Source organism: Heteronotia binoei, chromosome 16 (assembly GCF_032191835.1).
Source record: "Heteronotia binoei isolate CCM8104 ecotype False Entrance Well chromosome 16, APGP_CSIRO_Hbin_v1, whole genome shotgun sequence".
In the NCBI taxonomy this organism is placed as follows: Eukaryota; Metazoa; Chordata; class Lepidosauria; order Squamata; family Gekkonidae; genus Heteronotia; species Heteronotia binoei.
The window spans coordinates 6,855,375-6,875,769 of NC_083238.1; the positions used below are offsets into that span (position 1 = coordinate 6,855,375).

At 41.8% G+C, this 20,395-nt stretch overlaps 1 protein-coding gene across 1 annotated transcript in view; it reads right to left on the reverse strand.

Moving 5' to 3' along the window:
- Positions 1–20,395, reverse strand: part of LRP1B (LDL receptor related protein 1B) — a 1,229,602-nt gene that overhangs the window by 537,708 nt on the left and 671,499 nt on the right. Inside the window, exons 13-16 of the mRNA XM_060257450.1 lie at positions 17,277–17,496; positions 15,536–15,725; positions 6,501–6,623; positions 4,014–4,154 (exon numbers count right to left, since the gene is read on the reverse strand). Coding sequence (XP_060113433.1) covers positions 4,014–4,154; positions 6,501–6,623; positions 15,536–15,725; positions 17,277–17,496 — 674 coding nt within the window. The remainder of the gene's footprint in view (positions 1–4,013; positions 4,155–6,500; positions 6,624–15,535; positions 15,726–17,276; positions 17,497–20,395) is intronic.

Below are 20,395 nucleotides of genomic sequence, written 5' to 3' on the forward strand. Positions count from 1 at the left end.
TTTACCAGGATCTAATTTTTTCTTTGAAAAAAGATAGATACCTGGCACCTTGAATTTCTCCCAAAGAAATAGTTTGTGTATGCATGTATTTTAAAGACAGATGGGATAACATGGATTTAAGAAAGTTGTCACTGAAAGAAATTAATGCGGATTTATGTACAATATTATGTGGCTTTATATAAATAAATCCCATCTGCATTTCTTTCCCCAAGTAAGTTCCATTTATTGATAACAACTATGATCCCCTCATGGAATAAATTGTGTCACATCCTGCTCTGTTCCCTGCACCCAAAAATACTGTTCCAGGGTCCAGTACTATAAGGATAATACTAGTTCAATGAGGTGGTCTGCAGTAGGAATTGGTGAAAATCACCCCTTGGCAGAAATGCCCTTGCTGCAACAAAGCAAGACTTCAGAATCCACCTCTATGGCTTGGATCCATATCAGTTTTTCTGTGGGCACAAGATTTTCTGCCAACTGAGTGCAATTTTCTCACCTGTTTTCTGGGACCTGCAGGAACATGATGGAGGGAGGATCTTTTGTACTGTTACGTGAAGGAGGAACTCCACCTGCAAAGAAATCCTTGCACTTGCAGAAATGCTAGTCTGCATACACGTCAAAACCTCTTTAAACTGAGTAAGCTGAGTCTTGGCTCAAAGATTGATCCCCAGAGAATGACTACTAAGTGGTAGAGCATTCTAGTGGCCTCCACACATGGATTGTTATGGATAACCTCACTTATAAGAGATGTCACTTCAACATCCTTCATAACTAAATACAACCACCCTCTAATAGGTATTTAAACGCTTCTGTTCCACGCTGTTCTGGTTTTTTTTATGTTTATCACACCAAATTGGCAGGCATCCTTTTGTGAACATGTTCACAATTTGGGATCTGAGAAGTGATCTGGGTTTATATACCGAGTCCAGTACAAAGTGTTGGTCGTTACCTTTAAAGCCTTATATGGCCGAGGACCTGCCTACCTGAGGGACCGTCTTTCCCCATACGAACCCCAGAGAGCACTGAGGTCAGTCGGGAAAAATCTAATGACCATCCCCGGGCCGAAGGAGATAAAATATCAGAGCACCAGAGCACGGGCATTCTCGATTGCGGCTCCTACTCTGTGGAACCGACTCCCCGAGGAGGTGCGGGCCCTGCGGAACCTTGAGCAGTTCCGCAGGGCCTGCAAGACCGTCCTTTTCAAATTTGCACACCCGGACTGTTAGGAAGATCAGAAATTAAGGAGCCGCCAACGCGGTTGAAGAACTATACCGCAGAATAACTGTATTTATTGAACTGGTTTTTAATGTTATTAAGTTTATTGTTGATGTTTTATATTGTTAAACTTAAAGGTTTTATTATTATTATTGTATGTTTTTATAAAATGTTGTTAGCCGCCCTGAGCCTGCTGAGGTGGGGAGGGCGGGATAGAAATAAAATTTATTATTATTATTATTATTAAAGTGAGTTAAATTTCATATGGTTCCAGGTTTAAGGAAATAATTGTAGTAGTTCTAGACGAAATGGTTAGCAAGCATTTACCTGGTATGCAAAGCCCCACAACCAATCCTATTTACTTATTACTTGTGCATGTTCTTAGTATTTAACACAAAATGCATTACTTATGAGAGAAACATCATGTGTTTCATATACATTTATTTTAGTGAGTGGAGAGATAAGCCCAAAGATAAACTTTTAAACTGCTTCTTCAATGCATGCACATTTTTCAGATCTCTTCCACTGAAATAAATGCAGCTGATCATGCCCTGTACCAGGCTGTGGTTAGCTGGTTAAGGGATAACAAGCAGAAGCTGAATCCACTCAAGACTGAGGCAATGTTGCATCAAGAAGGCTGATGTTCTAGGGGGAATTTATCCATTTGTCTTGGAGCTCGTTTTCACAGAGCAGGTTAAGAGCTTGGGGGTGCTTGTGAATCCATCCATGTTATTTGAAAAGCAGGCTGATGCGGTGGCCAAGAGCACTTTCTGTCATCTGCATCTGATTCACCATCGCTTTCCTTTCTTAGACTCAGCTGAGATGATCTGTCCACACTGATGCATACTTTTATAACCTTGTGGTTAGATGACTTTATCATGCTATATGCTGGGCTGCCCTTTGAAGACAACCCAGAAATTATAGTTGATCCAGAATGTGGCAGCCAGAAGCTAGCTGATGGAGACACAACTTACCTATTTTGAAACAGCTACAATGGAGACCAGTGTATTTCCTATTTTAATATAAGGTGCTGGTTATCTAAAGTCTTTTTGGGCCTGGGACCCACAGATCTGAAGGACCGTCACATCCCATATGTTCCTGTGTTTCAGCTCTGGTCTCCATGTGTCACGGGCTGGGGCCAGGTCAGGCAAAGTCCAGGGGCAGTCCAAGGTCTGTAGCTGGTGAGCAAAGAGGGTCCAAGGCGCTAAAACCAAATCACAGTCCAGGTATCGCAGGTCAGAGGTTCAGAAGCCGAAGTCAGGGGGTCCAGAAGTCAAAGCCAAAGTCAGGGGGTCCAGAAGCCAAAGTCAAAAGCCGCAGTGGATGCTAGAACGTCAGGTAGGTGACTAGTTTCCACAAAGCCTCCTCCCAAAGCCCACAGCTATATAGCCCTCTGCTGTCTGTTGCCCATTTGGGCTAATTGCTGGCTCAGAGAGGCAGCCAGGATCCTGCTGAGACTCAAGCATCCTCACTCCTAGAAGGGCCAGAATCCTTTCAAAACTCAGGGCTCAGGGAGCGTCTTGCTCGTGAGCGTGCCACCCTCCTCCGATCCCTGAAGTCCTGACGAAGGCGGTCACGCACACGAGCCACCCGAGAGGGCGAGGCAAAGGGGCTTGGATCTTCTCTAGCAGGAGGCAGGGGCACTGGTGCAGGCTCAGCTTCTTCTGCAGGGTCCCCAGTGCCCATGACACCATGCTTCCACATGCTGCCTGTTCCCCTTGTCTTTGAGAATCCTGTCTGGTATCAATCAGAACCCTGGTCTTTTCCATCATGACTCCCATGATTACAGGAGGTTCTGCAAGTGTTAATTTGAGCTGCAGGCATCCTGAAGGGTAGGTTTTGTTTTAGCTTGTTTTAATCTGTAACATTTTAATTCTATTCTGTAAGCCTCTGAGCCAAGAGGCAAGGAGAGATAAAATATCTTAATACATAAATAAATACAATCAATTAAAGGACTGCACCACAGGTAAGTGGTTCTTGCACCACTGTTCACGTGTGTGTGGTCTATGAAGGTAATCTGTGAATTGGGGGGGGGACCTCTTGGTTTCTCTTTGAATATCTATGAATTTGGTCCTGCATTAGACTACATGTTGCAATAATGTGCTCAAATATTTGGGGTAGCTCTTCAAGATTTGCACAGAAGCAGGCATGATGCACGGCGTTGATGACAGCTGCTCTCATTTTCAGATACCTAAGAATGAGGATTTCTTACTTTGGTTTTTAAGGAGTAAAGTGGTGGCAGACGTGAAGAACATCATACTCTATTGCTTGTATTTCAGTTCCCTTATGTTCCCTTCTACAACATAACTGAGGAAGCCAAAGCTGCACAGCTTCTTGTTCCAATCCTACGTCTTGTTTTTTGGACACCCTTCAAGACACCACTGCCAAAAAGCAATGAAGTGTTTAGCAGCCTTCTGCACAGTGATTCTGTCTTCAGGGTATTTAAATTGATTTTCCTTATTTTTGCAATCAGAGTATACCTCCTGGCCCAGCAACCAAGCATGGGCAAAGGGCATTAACATCCAAGGAAAAAAAGCAGCACATTAGAGTGTGAAGAGATCATTAGCACAAACGGTGTTATGAAGCAGTATCCTCCCAGCATGCAACAGACTCAGTGTGCTCCCATTCGTCACAAACATGGCACTGGGGCTGCCTGGATTAAGTAGATGAGTACCCACTGGATAATTTAAATACCTGGTCATTTTTATTCCTCTTGGACACACATATTTATGTTAACACACTCATGTTAATGAGTTTTAATATAAGAAAACATGCACGACACTTTGCCAGATACATACAGCAAATCTCTGAATGCTCATCAGAACCATCCAGGCAATCATCTTCTCCATCACAACGCCAGCGGTCTTGGACGCAGCGCTGGTTCTTACACTGAAACTCTCCTGGCTTGCATAACTTGGACACTGGTTCTCCTGCATTAACTAAAGTGACAAAGATATAAAAGAAAAAAAAAACAATATTAGCTGCCTGAAAGCAAGCATGAATCATTTTTAACTGCCGTTTTTAAGAATATTCTGCTTTCTTTAAGGTTTCCTTATTTATATAATTCCATCTGGAGCTTTATACAGGATTCTCATTGATGTATTTAACTATTCTCATTCCAGTGTTGTCCAATGGTCATCAGAGCACTTCCCACTGAACCCTCCACTCTCATGAGAGGCAAATTTTTTGCAATATGTCATTAAAGGATAGTGAAAGGGGATTCTTCCAAGTATAAAGCTTAAAACTATCATATACCTCAATGTGATTTAATGATGTAAATCACTCAGACGCTTAGGCAAATGGGTAAAGCCCTCCCAGATGTGATTCTAAATGGGTACACACACAATCAGCAGGATGTGTCTTGGCTTGTGGGATCTGTCAATAGTAGAATGGCTAGCTGCAAAGAACCAAGATGTTTACTACAATGCAGCCTCAAATTAACATGCCCCCCCCCCCAAAAAAAAACCCCTCTCAGCTGAAATGTCCTTGTTTCATCCTAGCTGAGCCTAATGCTCAATCAGCCTTATAAGGAAACATGTGATAGATCAGATCATTAAATGCTCTTCCATGTTAAAAAAAAATCTTTAATAAATAAAAGCCCTACAATGGTTGCAAATCTGAGGATTTTCATTAGTTGGAATTGAGCTATGCAGGATTGGCTCGCATTCTGTCTCTGGCATGCCATTGATGGATTCTGCTTTCCCCCACCCACAACCAGGCCCATCAGGTGAGAACCCCACCAGACAGCCACTGACCTCTGAAAGAGACAATTCTCTACTGATAGGTTTCCCTGGGGGCTTACTGATCACTATTTCCTCTCCTCAGGGCCTTTTGTAGGAAGTCCGGGACAGTCTGTCTCCCCTCCCCCCATAAACAATACTGCCATGAAGCAAACAATAAACTGTGAGAGACATGTTAATGAGACAAACAGTAGCAGTTACTTCTCTTCAACTGACACAAAAGGAACATTCATTCACAACAGGAAGGGGCCAGTTCAACAGCAGCAGATAAACAGACTGTCATTATGCAATGTATCAAGCCCCTTTTCCACCTGCAAATACTCTTCACTCTTACTATTCAAATTAGGCTGCAGTGGGCTCATATGATAGGACTCTATTCTGTCCTATGGGTCCATGGGACACAATGGACTCCATTCTATTGTCTCAGCCCTTAGGGCAGAATGGAGTCCATTCTATACTATGAGCCCATTGGACAGATTGAACTCCATTGTATCCTATGGGCCCACGGGATGGAATGCACTCCATTCTGTCCTATGGGCTGATATCATAGAATGGAGTCCACTCTATCCTATGGCCACATGAGATGGAATGGGCTCCCGTTTGTTTTTCCACTGCCTGCAAGTGGGAGGGAGCGAAAGGGAGGCAATAGCTCCCTGCCTCTTACAGCCACCAGTGGAGTGGGTCTGCCTGTCAGCAGCTTGCTTTAAGAGGCAGGGAGTCATTGGAAGGGTCCCTTTCACTCCCCCCACCTGCAAGCAGGAGGTGGTAAAAGGGAGGCTTCTAATGGCTGCCTACCTTCCTTTCTGCCTGTCTGTCTGTCTTCCTGTCATTTTTCTGTCTCCTTGTCTTCCTTCCTTCCTTTCATTTTTCTTTCTTTCACTCCTTTCTTCCCAATTTCTCCATACTCTCCCTTCCTCCCTCCCTCTCATTCTTTCTCTTTCTCTCTTTTTCTTTCATTCTCTCTAGTGTCCTTCTCATTTTTCTTTCTCTCACTCCTTTCTCCCCCTCTTTTGTTTACCTCTCCCTTCTGTTCTTTCTCTCATTCTTTCTCTGTATCTTTGTCTTTCTTTTTATTTCATTCTGTCTTACCTTCCTTCGTTTCATTTTTCTTTCTCACTCTCCTTTCTTCCCATCTTTTTCCTACCATTCTCTCTCTCTCTCTCATTCTGTTTGTCTATCTTCCTTCCTTCTTGCCACCTACACATTCATCACGCTCACCCACCCAATATTTTTCTAGGGCCTGTTGTATTTCTTTCTACAACAGGCTTTACTGCTAGTAAATAAATAAACCTCCACACACATCGAGAACCAAAATGTCAGGAAGAAGTCTTCTAGTATAACACTTTTACACTTTGACTTAAACCACTATTTGCCTCATTCTGCAACCATTCAACCATTCCTGGCATCTTTAGACTTTTGTGCTTATGCAAAATCACAAAATACAAAGAGCCCTGCCTACTGCACAGTACTCTCCCCCCCCCCCCATTTTTTTCAATAATTCTTGCACACGAGTGCAAACTCAAATACTCTTTAAAAGGATCATACTCATGCAGGTTGTATTGTTTTCTTCCAAATGCTGATTATCAGCACATGCACACACTCTGCCTCCAGGAACAGCTAAGCAGAGAGTGCTGCAGCCTCCATTATTAACACGGCATGCGTTGTCACCTGCAATATATATTTAAAAAGCATCCATAAGAACAAGTAGCTCATAAACAACAAGCAGAAAGAAGAGAGGACATGAAGAATAGCATTTTTTTGTTTATCAGACACAAGTCTCTTTTCCTACAGTTACCACTAATTAGATCCATCTTACCTGTTTCTTTTTTTAATTACAGAACTGTGGTGCAACACAACAGATGGAATAAATATGGAACCCTCAATTACGTAAAAGCTATGATACACCTGTCATTATGATAGACAGGATGTGTATAGAGACATGTATATTGCTAAGACCCCTGAGGGAATCATTCGTATGGTACAACCCGACATGCACATTTCTGCAGTATTTTGTTCAAATGTAATTATCAAGCATGAGAGCCTGATTCAGATCAGGAACACAACATAAATCAAGGTTTTAGTCTTCCCCACTCTGAAGGTCAAAGTGCTGCTCCCCTTTTAAAATATCCGAATAGAGGTAATGTGATGTGCGGTTTTGACCACTGTGGTCTCTATCTAGGCCTAACTTGGCAAACTGACCATGTGGCTTCCAAATGAGATGAGCCATTAGGGAAACAGAAAAAGAGTAACTTTTACTGATTTTCTTGGATAGGAGAATAAGAATGTCAAGGAAAACAGAAGGAGAAACTATTTACAAGTATAACATACAGCATTTGTGGAGTCCATGCAAATTAGTGTGACTTCCTCAATGTGGAGGACAGTTATTAGTACCCAAGTTTTTAATTTTTTTTTAGTGTGAACTCCTGGAAATTTATTTAGCCATCTTTGCCTTGAAACTCAGTTTTCAGGCAAGTATAGCCTCGTCTTTTAAAGTATCAATATATCAATTATCAAAATGGCCTCATCTGTGGATACTTACATAAAGAGACTAGATTTTCTCAGGTTTTTATGAAAGACTAGAAGAAAGGCTAGAGCCATGGACAAACAAGACAAGTCTTTCTACAAATCTAAGAAAAATCTCAAATATGTTTAAAAATCTAAACTCTAAATAAATTAATACATCTGGGGATTAACCTATATCTTTAAGAAAGGAATGTCCTCTGAGGTCTCAGTTGCTACACAACCACAATAATGTTTATTTACAATCACACATTTTCAGCCTAACTTACCACACAGAGTTGTTGTGAGGATAAAATGCAGGACAGAAAAATAATTAAGCTGTTTTGGATCCCGTTGTGGTGAAAGGCAGGGTATAAACAAAGGAAGTACATAAGAACTATAGCTAGTGTTGGGGGCAGATAAAAGGTAGGCTGGTGGGTGGGAGGAAAAGAGAGAAGGAAGCAGGGGAAGCTGAGGATACTGGGGACTGCCATGAGGACAAAAAGAAAAAACAGTGCGGGGAGGAGGACAGGGGAAGGTGAGGAATCTCCCACAAGTCCTGCCACATTCCCCACAATGCAACTGGTCAAGGCCTAGCCTAGGCAACAGTGTGCAGTTTGGCAAGAGTTTTCTTAGGTAGAGGCTGCTATTGGGAGATGGGGGGAATTTGAAGATGGGGGCAGACAAAAGACAGGTGGGCTGGTGAGTGAGAAGTAGAAAAAGAAACAGGAAAAGGAAGAAAGTTATGGGGTCCTTTAAGAAAGGTTAAAAGGAAATAATGAAGGGGGGATGAAAGGGACAAGTCCTTGGGGGTCTAATGTTGGGATTATTGCTTAAGCAGTTTATATAAATGTAACTAGCAACACAGGATTATATCCTAACACCTGTTAAAGTAATGGAAGGAGTCAATTTAGCAACAACAGAAGCCAGGCTGAATGTGTATAGGCTTTATTATTCATGATCCAAACAGGTTCCTTTCAAACAAGTTGTTTTATCACTAGTGCCACTGAGATTGACCAAAAACTATACTGATTGTGTCAAGCAAGCAGATTTCAAAGTGACTAGTCCTTGCTTTGAAACAAAGTATAGCTTTATTGATAATCCATATGCTTCTATTGAGCCAAGTATTGGAACTGATACAGTGTAACAGCAGAAGGCATATTTTAAAGATGGCACATCAAAGGTTCTATAAACAAAGCTACAATTGCTAAACAATCTGGTATGCACGTGTGATAAATCACACAGTGCTCTTCTCTTATCTCCCTGCAGTTGTTCTTCCTGGGTCCAAGCTAGGCCTGGGAAAATGTTCCTGGAGGCTTTATCTTCAAAGAGTGAATTCCTGCATTTGTTAGTAAAGGCGAGAGAGGCACAGGGAGGGGCGCCAGCTAACTCTATTGCTTTGATGTGCCTCATCTTGAATTCAGGGTTAGTAACAGGTACAGTATAACAGTTACATTATAATAAGCATAGCCAGTTATGATTATATGAGACATTGCTTGACAGATTGCAGAGCTAAAAGAAATCATGAGCTGAAAACTGTCATTTTTGTTTCATCTCTGAGACTCTTCTCGCCGCACCACTTTAGACACAATAATGCAATAGAAAACTTCCCAAGTTCTCTCAAGAGTTCGGGAAGCTGATTCCATCCCTTTTTAAAGCCTTAGAGAAATGGTACTAAAATCCTTCATAACAGAAATCACTTCAGGACTATTTCCCATGAGACTGTTCAATCCTGTTAAATTGTACTGAGCCTGTGAATAGCACCAAGGAACTGTCCATGCCTCCTGGCATTAAAAACAGCGCTAAAACATTCAGAAGATAAAACTCAAAGACCGTTTTTAAAAGAAACTCCCAACAAAAAAGTAAACTGTACCAGTACAGACCTAATTTAATTATGTTTAAAACTGTTTACTATTGTATTCATGGTGTTGCTGAATGGCACATTATTTGTTGTGATTTACCCTGAGCCCACATGCAGGGAGGGTGGAATAGAAATTCAATAAATAAATAAAAACAGCGAGCAAATACAGTCTAAAACCCAACCATCAGACAATTACAATTAATTTTACAATTTTTTTCAAGCACAACACAGCTGTGAAATCTGATATAAAATGCTGCCTAATGCTATTCCAGGAAAGAGTCAGTCAATAGATTCTATAATTGCTGAAGCAGGGCCATTGCCATGGTGGGGCTTTAAGGCTGAGCCCTGTATCAGATCTTCAGAGCCCCCACCCCAATCTTAAACTGCAATCTTACTTGTACACCATGGTCAAAGTTGTGTCTGCCCTCCTCCCAATTACTGTCAGAGACATCTCCAAAAAATGTTATGAATTGCTGGTAATGCCCTAGGGGCAGGCTCCTGTGGGATGGCAAGATGGGTTTGATGCCCATGGAAGGGGGCCTGTGGGATGTGCAGGTGGAGGATGTCTTCCCCCCATAATGAGCACCTTTGTCCCCACTTTCATCTTCATGGCACAGAGGGGTTGGTTCACAATCAAGAAGGGTGAGAAGGTGGGTTCTCAGCTGAGGAACACACTAGCTAAGTCCCTCTCTTCAGTATGAAGAGAAAGATGAGTGGCTCAGAACCCTGAGTTCACCAAGACCTCTAAACACTAGCAGGGAAGAGGAATCACAAGCAAATTTGGGGTCCTCAACCAAGGAACCCGCTAGCTAAGCATGAGCAGACAGACAGGGTGGCTCAGAGCTTTGAGTCCACCTAACACCGAAGCCCCAGCAGAGGAGAGGAGTTCCCAGTCACAAGAGAATGCACTCTGCTAGTTCACTTTTTAAAAGTTCCCTGCCACTCTCTGGAACTGCGAACAGCTAATATAAAAGAGGCTGCAAAGCTGAGAGCATATACATAGCTTTCAATTTCCATAATAGAGTAGAATGAGAATTCTGTTATTGGAAGCCAACAGTGTCTGTTAAGCTATGGAGGGCTCCTATTGGTGTTTCCAAGGCTGGAGAATTCTGCCCCCCTCCCATTGCCTTGGAGTTTTGTAAACAGTTTAATTGAGTGGAGATAGTCTGTATAGAAATTGCAATCATTCACGAACCACCATGAATAGCACCAAAGTTCATGAAATGTTCATGCTGGTCATCTTTCCATGAACATCACTTTGTGAACCACAAACCAGCCAAAATTCATGATGAACTTTATTTTGTGAGCCTGTTCATGCCCATTCCTACACAAAAGAGGTACCTAGTGAGGTAAGTGGCGTTTAGAGAGTTTTGAGAGAACTGTGATTGGCCCAAAGTCACCAAGTAGGCTTCATGCAGAGGAGTGGGGAATTAAGCACTACATCACTACACCACACTGGCCCTCCAAGGAAAAGTAGAGATACACTGATATTGTTAAAATATCACTGACCCCCATTGTGACCTACAGCAGCGGTCTCCAGTCATTTTCAGCCTTTGAGTACCTTTGGAATTATGATGGGGTGGTAGGCACAACAATTAGGGCTTTTTTTATTTAGCAAGAACATACAGGAACACAGTTCCGGCTAGCTTGGCATCAGGGGGTGTGGCTCAAGATGCAGGGCCGGAAGAGGTGAGGGCCCTGCAGGACCTTGCTCAGTTCCGCAGGGCCTGTAAGACAACCCTCTTCCGGCTGGCCTATGACTAACCGGCACAAGAAGCTAAGTGTGGTTCTATTAGACTTCTGCTGCCCTTAATGTTTTAAATGTTCTTAATTATTTTAACTGTTTAAATACCTAAACTTAATTTATGTCGGATTTTATGTTGTAAGCCGCCCTGAGCCACTTGGTGGGAAGGGCAGGATAAAAATCATAAAATAAATAAATAAATGAGTTCCTGCTGGGCTTTTTCTACAAAAAAGGCCCTGTGTGAAACAATAGTGATGCCAGGGGGTGTGGCCTAATATGAGTTCCTGCTGGATTTTTCTACCAAAAAAGCCCTGACAACCACAAAATGGCTACTGTAGAAAGTGAAGCCATCCACAAAACAGTTGCCAAAGGAGCAGAGCAACACACAGAGGAAGCCCAAGTATAGAGGAGAATATATATATATATATATATATATATATATATATATATATATATATATATATATGTGTGTGTGTGTGTGTGTGTGTGTGTGTGTGCGTGTGTGTGTGCCGTGTGTGTGTTTGTGTGTGTGTTTGTGTGTGTGTGTATATATACATTGTATATATATAAAATTATATTATATATATATATGTGTGTGTATGTGTGTGTGCGCGTGTGTCCACAAGAACCACATCAGGGATCATCTGACCTGTAGGCTCCTAGCTGTTCTAGAATAATATTAGACAACAAGGAATAGGTGAGATTTTGATGGTATCCCTCTCAGAATTTACTTCTCTTAATCTATGTAGTCAACAGAATCCAATGAGGAAGGTTATTCTATATAGTTATCGTCAGTGGATTAACTATTTCTGTTATTAGTACAGCCAGAAAACCAGATAAGCAGACTGACAGCACTCAAGGACCTCTAATGAAGGGGTGATCACACACACAGGCCCTGATCTCCAGAAGCAACATGTTGAGCACCACAGTGAGCAGCAATGAGAAGAGGAAGGTGTGGTATCCATCAGCTCTCCTTTGCCTGTTCACTGGCATTTTATCTATACACTATTAGTCATATGTGACCCACCCCCCTCCATCTGTGGATTCTTAAATTTGCAGATTAGGTTAACGTGGAGGCTAAACAGATTTTTCAGCAAACTTGGGGCACTCCTCAGATTTCCAAAAAAATCTGAAAATTATCCTATAGATATAAAAGCCAAACCATACTGGTGACAAATCACCTACCCTCCCTTCGGCTGAGCCATGTGTCACTCAATCTCTCCAGCCCTAGGACAGATGAAGATTGGACCATTGGAGAAGCTGCCTTCGTGTCATATTGGTCTGTCCTTCCAGGTCCTCCATTTTCCCTCAGTGACTATTGCTAGGCAACTATAGTATTCCAAGCTTGGGTCTGTCAGTAAAAATCAGGGATGGAGGCCCTTTCCAAGCCTATTTTGGCCTTTGAGGGAGAACTCATTATGGCCAGTCCTGAGCTAGAGTTGCCTGTTCCAGGTTGGGAAATTCCTGGAGATTTTGTGGTGAAGATTAAGGAAGCCCAAATTTGGGGAGAGGAGAGGCCTCAGCTGAATATAATGCCATAGAGTCCACCCTCCAAAGCAGCTGTTTTTTTTCCAGGGAGAGAGAGATCTGTTGTCTGAAGTTCAGTTGTGATACCAGGAGAACCTCAGACTTCATCTTGTGGTTGGCTACCTTAGGCCTGGAAGCACTCTCTGTGTAATTTGATGTCACCTGACTGGCATGACTTAATTAGGCCTGGCTGCTTGCTCCTGTTCAGCAGCAGCCTCCCTATTATAATCATCGTGACATAACTGTTAGTGCTTCAGAGTGGGCTCTGCCAGATCCAGGTACTTGCTGTGGAAGCTGACAGGGTGATTCCGGACCAGTCACAGGGTTGTTGTGTAAATTGAAAGGGGGAGAGAAGAATTATGTAAGCTGCTTGGTCCCCAACATGGAAAAAAACTGTCCTTTTCCTAGGTAGAGGCTTCAAAGAGGGAGGAGGAGATGGAAAGCTGAAATCAAATCATTTCCCCTACAGAAAATGACCACTTTCCAGATAGCATGATAATTGTGTGTTATATATACACACACAGAGAGAACATTCCTACCTCCAGCAATCACCTTCAGGCTTGGGAGCCATGCTAGATCCAGCAATAGACTGAGAGCCCTTCTGGGTTTAGCAGCAGCTGCACAATCCAGGAGCCATGTTGGGTATGCCTCTGCTGGTGGCAAAACTTTGGAGCTGGGGTACATGGCTGGCACAATGCCCTGAGGAACTCCTGGGCTGTCCAACTGCTATTGGGCCTAGTGGTGGTGGTAATAGTTGTGCCAGGGAGCCATACTGAGTCCAGTGGTGGCAGTACAACCTGAGCGATCTGCTGGGATTGGTGGCAGCCACACTGCCCAGGAGCCTAGTGGAGTATGCTCTTGGGAGTAGTGAAGCCCCTGGGTAGCAACTGGAGAGCTGGAAGTGGAGACACTGTGCTGGCTTGCCCAGGTAAGCTGCAGAGAACAGCTGCAGGGGGGAAGTCTCTGCTGGCTTGCCCAAATCTGGGCGAGCCAGCAGAGACTTCCCACACTGCTCTCTTTAGCTCATCTGGACCAACTCCAGGTGAGCCAGTACATTCTCCCCCCCCCCCCGACACACACACAGCTTTCCAGCAAACCACAGAGATCCAGGGGGGGAATGTATCAGCTCACCTGGAGCTGTTCCACACAAGCCACAGAAAGTGGTGGGGTAGAGTCTCTGCTGGCTTACATGTAATTTCTTGCGTAATTTCCCTATTTTCAGATTGCTATTTTCAACTAGTATATAACCATTGTTATAACCAACACTCGGGCAGAATATCAATTTTGTAACTTCCATTCCTTCTACAATATTTCCTGTACCTTTTGTTATTTTTATAGAAGTATTTCTCGCCTTACAAAAAACATCAAAGAACATCTCAAAGAGTATCTTTTGGTAACGAGGCATTAGGTACACAAATCTTGTCAATGGGGTCTCCTAAATCAAAATAGCCAGGTATATAACAAACAGCTAACAGCAACAAAAAAATAAAAAATAAAACCTCAGGCCATTTATTTTTAGATAGAAACATATTAAGCAACTGAGGTCAGCATTTTCTTTAAAAGTAAAACAAAATATAAATATGACTCCCCTACTTCCAAACAACATTGTTTACCCTACAATTCTTTTTTTGGTTGTTGTTCAGTCACACAATCAATTCTGACTCTTTGCAATCCCATGTACCACGTCACGCCAGTCCCTCCTGTCTTCCACCATCCTCTGAAGTCTTCTCAAATTTGTGTTAGTTACATCAGTAATGCTGTCCAGCCATCTCATCTTTTGCTGTCCCCTTCTTCTTTTGCTTTCTGTCTTTAATTTTCCTAAGTGGTAGATTTTACTTCAAACATTTCCAAGAAAAGTTACCCCCTTCTCAAGAGGGCTCTTCCATCCATTCTTTTTGTGATTAGGATTTATTGTACCATAGTATTTATTGTTAACATAGTAAGCCTTCTCAATCTCTTCAGCCCACTCAAGTTCCTCATTATCCCTTTTGAGTGTCTTTCTCTTTTAGACATTCCACAAGCACCACCTTCTGTTTACAACTAGTTACTTCTTTATCTCCCTGCTTGCCTCATTATGACAGCTTGTGATGAGCTGTATATTGAAAATAACTGAAGTGAAAACCCAGCTACTGCAAAGTGCAGACGTGAACAACATCACAGATCCCCTGCCCCACCTGGGGAGTGGCAACCATAGGTAACCTGTATGCTAATATAAGGACCACTAAGAAAACGATTGTAAAATTTTAAGAACCTGAGTGAAGTGCCAGATAGATGTAGTGCCAATAATAACAGGCTTTTCAAAGGGCCTGGAACTGACAGTTTCATCAGGTCCAAGAGCCAATGTTTGTGAGGAAATCTTGGTGTGAAAAAACTAACTTCTCTGATGCTGTTCCTGAATCTTCATGATGGTTCCTGGTAAGGAACTTCTACTTAAGGAACACGTGTCTTACATTACTTCATTGGGTAGGAAGATTTTGTAATCTGCTTATTTTATTATAACCCATCTTGAATCCCAGTTATCTGAGAGAAAGGTGGGGTTGTTGTTGTTAGATTTATAGCCCGCCCTCCCTGCAAGCAGGCTCAGGGCGGTTCACAACAGTTAAAATTTTACATAAGTAAAATTAAATAACTTGCCATAAAAGTCATAGATAGGGATATAGACATATTTCTCATCTTCAACATATACTCTATGGTAGTTCTGCAAACATTATTTTGATATAATTTCCATTAAAAGAAGTGGAATAAAACTCCCTCATAACAAACTTAAATCCCACTTACGTCAGTGGCATTAGTTGTAACTAATTTTAGCTAGAATATTCCTCATATAGTCTTTGATTTTTTTGTTCAGGTTATTGCTTTCAAAGATTGTGGCAGTGTTAAAAATATCTGTTATGTTACTAATCTTGAAACACTGTCTGGTGTGAATGCAGAAAATATTGTTTTCAATACCTTGCTGCTTGTGGGGATCATAAATTTGCAGACCAAACAGAGGTGATCTCTCACTTCTTAGAAGCATTACATTTCTAGTTGTCAAATCCAGTTGGAAAATAGAGCCATTCATATAATCTGTCCAGAAAATATGATTCCTGTGGTATGACAGTCCAAATGGATGGTTTAATTCTTTTCCACTGTAAATCACCTGTAATTAAGCGACATTATTTAAATAGTTGTTAAATATCATTTAACCATCAAAAAGTTTAGATGAGTGGGGTGAATATTTCTGTTCATGTATATTAAGGATTGAATTCAGTTCATAAAATACCAGATATATACCTTTTATGGCCTAATCCCCTCTCCATTCTTTAGTAAAATTACTGATTACATCAATTGAGTTTGTATTCACTCCACATATTAAAAACAGATTCCATCACCTTGTCTTTCAAACTCAATGTAACAAATTTCTTCCGAAGTTATGAGGCCTACAACTCAGATCCTAAGATTTATTTCCTTTTTTATCCCTCTTTGTCCATTGCAGGGGTGGTTCTCTAAACAGAGCCTGTTCTCCTGGTGCTAAGTGCTTTTCTGCTCACTGAAAGACACTGGTCTTGTATGAATGGGAAAAAACTTAGAGTTAGAGGAACTGTCAATGAAATGAGAAAGGAGTGAAAGTGGAAACGAAGCCTGAGATTCAAGCCTGTAACTTTTCCCATAGGCGGAAGCACATGTTTACTGATAGTGCCTTTAGCATCTTCTGCAATAAAATAAACAATGACGTAACTCTGAATATTTAAACTGACAAAGGCAGGCGGGAAATTCTACCCATTCCCCTCCTTCACTGCAACTCTTAATCTGTGTAACTCTTCCTTGACACAGGTCCTGACATCACAGGACTGGATTTTCTAGTGATTGGAAGGGCCTGAATGAATGCAGAGAGGAACTGGACACAAGCTCAAGATTCAATGGAGAGGGAAATTCCACACACCTTCATCACTGGACACCAACTCATTATTGACTTAAGGTCACCTGGTGAGCAATATAGTAGAAATGAAATTTGAAACTGGTTCTCCTTAGTCAAAACCTCACATTCTAGTCACAGTATCATCCTGACCAGTGGATCTGCATTCTACTGTCAAGTTGTAAGGAAGATTTTCAGTCCAGGGATAAAATGTTCCAGATGCCCCAATCTTCTATGAACAGCATCTTTGTGATATGTATGGCCAAGTGATGTTTGTCTATCAGTTACAGTTAACAAGCCTTATATGCTAAAGTCTCACATGTTTACTCTTACTTGAAACTGTCAAAATTTTCATAGTTGTTTTTTCTTTTTCTTAACGAATATTCATCCTGGAGAAACAGCATGTGACTGTACTACAAAATATCTGTAGCACACATTTGCAATGTTAACTTATGGAAATACTACAAGGTAAGTCTTAAACCTAAATATGATAAGCTTGCCAACATAAAACACAATGCAGCTGCTAACACATGAGGAGTACATAGCAAATTCTATCTGATCTACTCTCTTACAAGAAAACAAAACAAAAATAAACCCTAGGCCATACTTCCCCCATCCCTAGCTAAAAGGCCAACTAAAATTACTTCTGTGCTCTTTATTCTGAGTATATACAGAGGGTCAACTAATAAGGTATCCTTGAAGGAGAAGAGAAAATTACACACACGCATATTTAAAGTAGCTATATAGTTCAATGCAAGATGTCAGAGGACAAAACAGCAGATTATTTTCTTTTACCTTTCTGTCAGTTCCATTCAAAAATATTCTTTCAATATGATCATAATAAGCATCACACCAGTACAATACATTGTTATGATAGTCCAGAGTTAATCCATTTGGCCACAACATCTTTGATGTCACAAAAATCTGCCGGCTGTGGCCACTCATCCATGCCTTCTCAATTCTTCCCACACTGTCATCTATTTCATCTTCTTCCCAGTCTGTCCAATACATCCAGCTATGAAATAATAAATAGAAGCATTAATTTGTTATTTGAACCCTACAATTTATATTCCAGAATATTTACTACACAAAAGTCAAAGTATGCTTTTTTTTTCTAATTTGATTAAACCCCCCAAATTCAGTTTTCTTTCCACCTTAAAGCAATGATTGAATGACAGAGGCAGTGTGACAAGGTGTGTGTGTGGGGGTGGGGGGGGAGACGCCTTCTATATGTTTTCAGAGCACAGTGAATTACATGATTAATAAGGTGAACTGACCAACATAAGAAGTCTCAGCTCAGTTAATAAGCCACTCAGTTTTTATTCAATCACAGAGAATAATGATTGACACATACCCCCCAGCAACACATACACAAAAAGCTGGCATATTTCATCACAAAGGGCAGAACTGCATGTTAGGGTTTTGCCTAATATGTTTTTTTTAAAAAAAAAAATACAAAACATATGCAACTATTATTACACAAAGTGGATTTACTATATTTAATTTTAATAACTCTGGCTAAAGGGGCCTGAAACTTTGAACACCACACAAATTCCTCATGGGAATAATTTATTCCCTTGATTAATTAATTAATTATTAATTATTTGCATTTATACCCCGCCCTCCCCAGTTGGGCTCAGGGTGGCTAACAACAATTAAAACAACAGTAAAACAGTAAAACGACAGTGTTAAATTATTACAAAAAAATTATTACAATAAAACATTATTAAAAATATAACAATATAAATTAAGATGTAGTTTGTGGTTCCAAGATGGCGTTAGTAGCGCTAGTCATTAAAATTCTTTGATGTTTTAAGCACTTTATTTTCTGTTTGGTTCGGAAGAAAAGTTTTTCCATGGGGTGGTGGGTACTAAGTGCCACTGTCAGATATTAAAATGCCTCCGGTTAGACATTAAAAATCTGTCTAAACAGGTATGTCTTGCAGGGCCTGCGGAATTGTGGCAAGCCCCGCAGGGCCCTGACCTCTTCAGGGAGGGCATTCCAGAGGGTAGGAGCAGCCACTGACAAAGCTCCTGCCTTTGTGGTGGACAGACAAGTGTCCTTTGGCCCAGGGATCTTTAAAAGATTTCGGGAACTTGATTGTAGTGCTCTCTGGGGCTCGTGTCGGGAAAGGTGGTCTTGGAGATAGACAGGTCCCAGGCCATAAAGGGCTTTGAAGGTAATGACCAGCACCTTGAACCGGGCTCAGAATGCTAAAGGCAACCAATGCAGCATCTTCAGCACAGGTTGGATGTGCACCCATAAAGGCAGCTCCAGTACCAACCTGGTTGCAGCATTCTGCACCAGTTGCAGCTTCCAGGTCCGAGTCAAGGGCAGCCCCATATAGAGAGCATTACAGTAATCTATTTTCAATGTGACCATTGCATGAATTACGGTGGCCAAGTCGTTGTACTCTAGGTATGGAGCCAATTGCCTTATCTGCCTAAGGTGGTAAAATGCAGATTTGGCAGTGGCTGCCACCTGGGCCTTGATAGATAATGAAGACTCTAGGAGTACCCCTAAGCTCTTCACCTTTGAAGCTGGCACTGAAGATGCCCCATCAAAGGTTGGCAAAGGGATCTCTCTTCCCAGGCCGCCCCAGCCTAGGCACAGAACCTCTGTCTTTGCTGGATTCAATTTAAGTTGACTCTGCCTGAGCGATTTCACAACAGCTTGCAGTGCCCAGTCCAGATTATCCAGGGCACAGCCAGCACAGTCGCTCATCAAGAGATAGAGCTGAGTATCATCTGCATACTGGTGACACCCCAGCCTGTAACTCTGGATTATCTAGGCAAGGTGGCGCATATAGATGTTGAATAACGTCAGGGAGAGGACTACCCCCTGAGGCACTCCACACACAAGTGAGTGCCTCTGGGACAATCTCTCCCCAAATACCACGTTCTGTCCTGACTTTGGAGGAAAGAGGTAAGCCACTGAAGGGCAGGCCCCTGAATCCCCGTGTTAGCAAGACAGTGCAACAGCAGCTGGTGGTCGACTGTAGCAAAAGCAGCCGACAGATCTAATAACAACAGCACTACTGAACTGCCTTGATCCAGATGTCTTAGGAGATCATCTATGAGGGCAACCAGAGTATGTCTCCGGAAGCAATTCTTAAGGGGAATACCCAACTGAATGCCTTGGTTCTGGAATTTAATCAGTGTTTTGGGGAGGAAATTATATTTTATACTGTCTATGTTTTATTCTCATTATAGTATTGCCTAATTATATTTTATACTGTGTATGTTTTATTCCCATTTTACTATTGCCTGACTGTATCTTATTAAGTTATTTGTATTTAATTGATTGGTCTTTGACCGTATTAAACTTTCATTCTATGAGGGCGACCAGTACTTTCACCATCCCATGGCCCGGGCAAAAGCCGGACTGAAATGGGTCTAACATGGAAATGTCATCCAAAACCCCCTATAATTGTGCTGCCACTGCCCTCTCGATAACTTTGCCCAAAAAAAGCAAGTTCGAGACCGGCCGGTAGTTGGCCAATTCGGCCAGGTCCAAAGATGGTTTTCTAAGAAGTGGATGAACCCGTGTTCATCAATGTGCCTACACATTCTGTCCTTGATAATGCTTTCTACCAACTTTCCCAGTATTGAAGTCAGACTGACTGGCCTGTAATTTCCCGGATCTCCTCTGGAACCCTTTTTAAAGATGGGGGTGACATTTGCTACCTTCCAGTACTCAGGAACAAAGGCAGATTTCAATGAAAGATTACAGATTTTTGTCGGAAGATCCACAAGTTCAACTTTGAGTTCTTTCAGAACTCTCGGATGTATGCCATCCGGACCCGGTGACTTATTAGTTTTTAATTTGTCTATCAGTTGTAGGACCTCCTCTTTTGTCACCTCAATCTGACTCAGGTCTTTCAACACCCCTTCCAAAATTAGTGGTTCTGGGG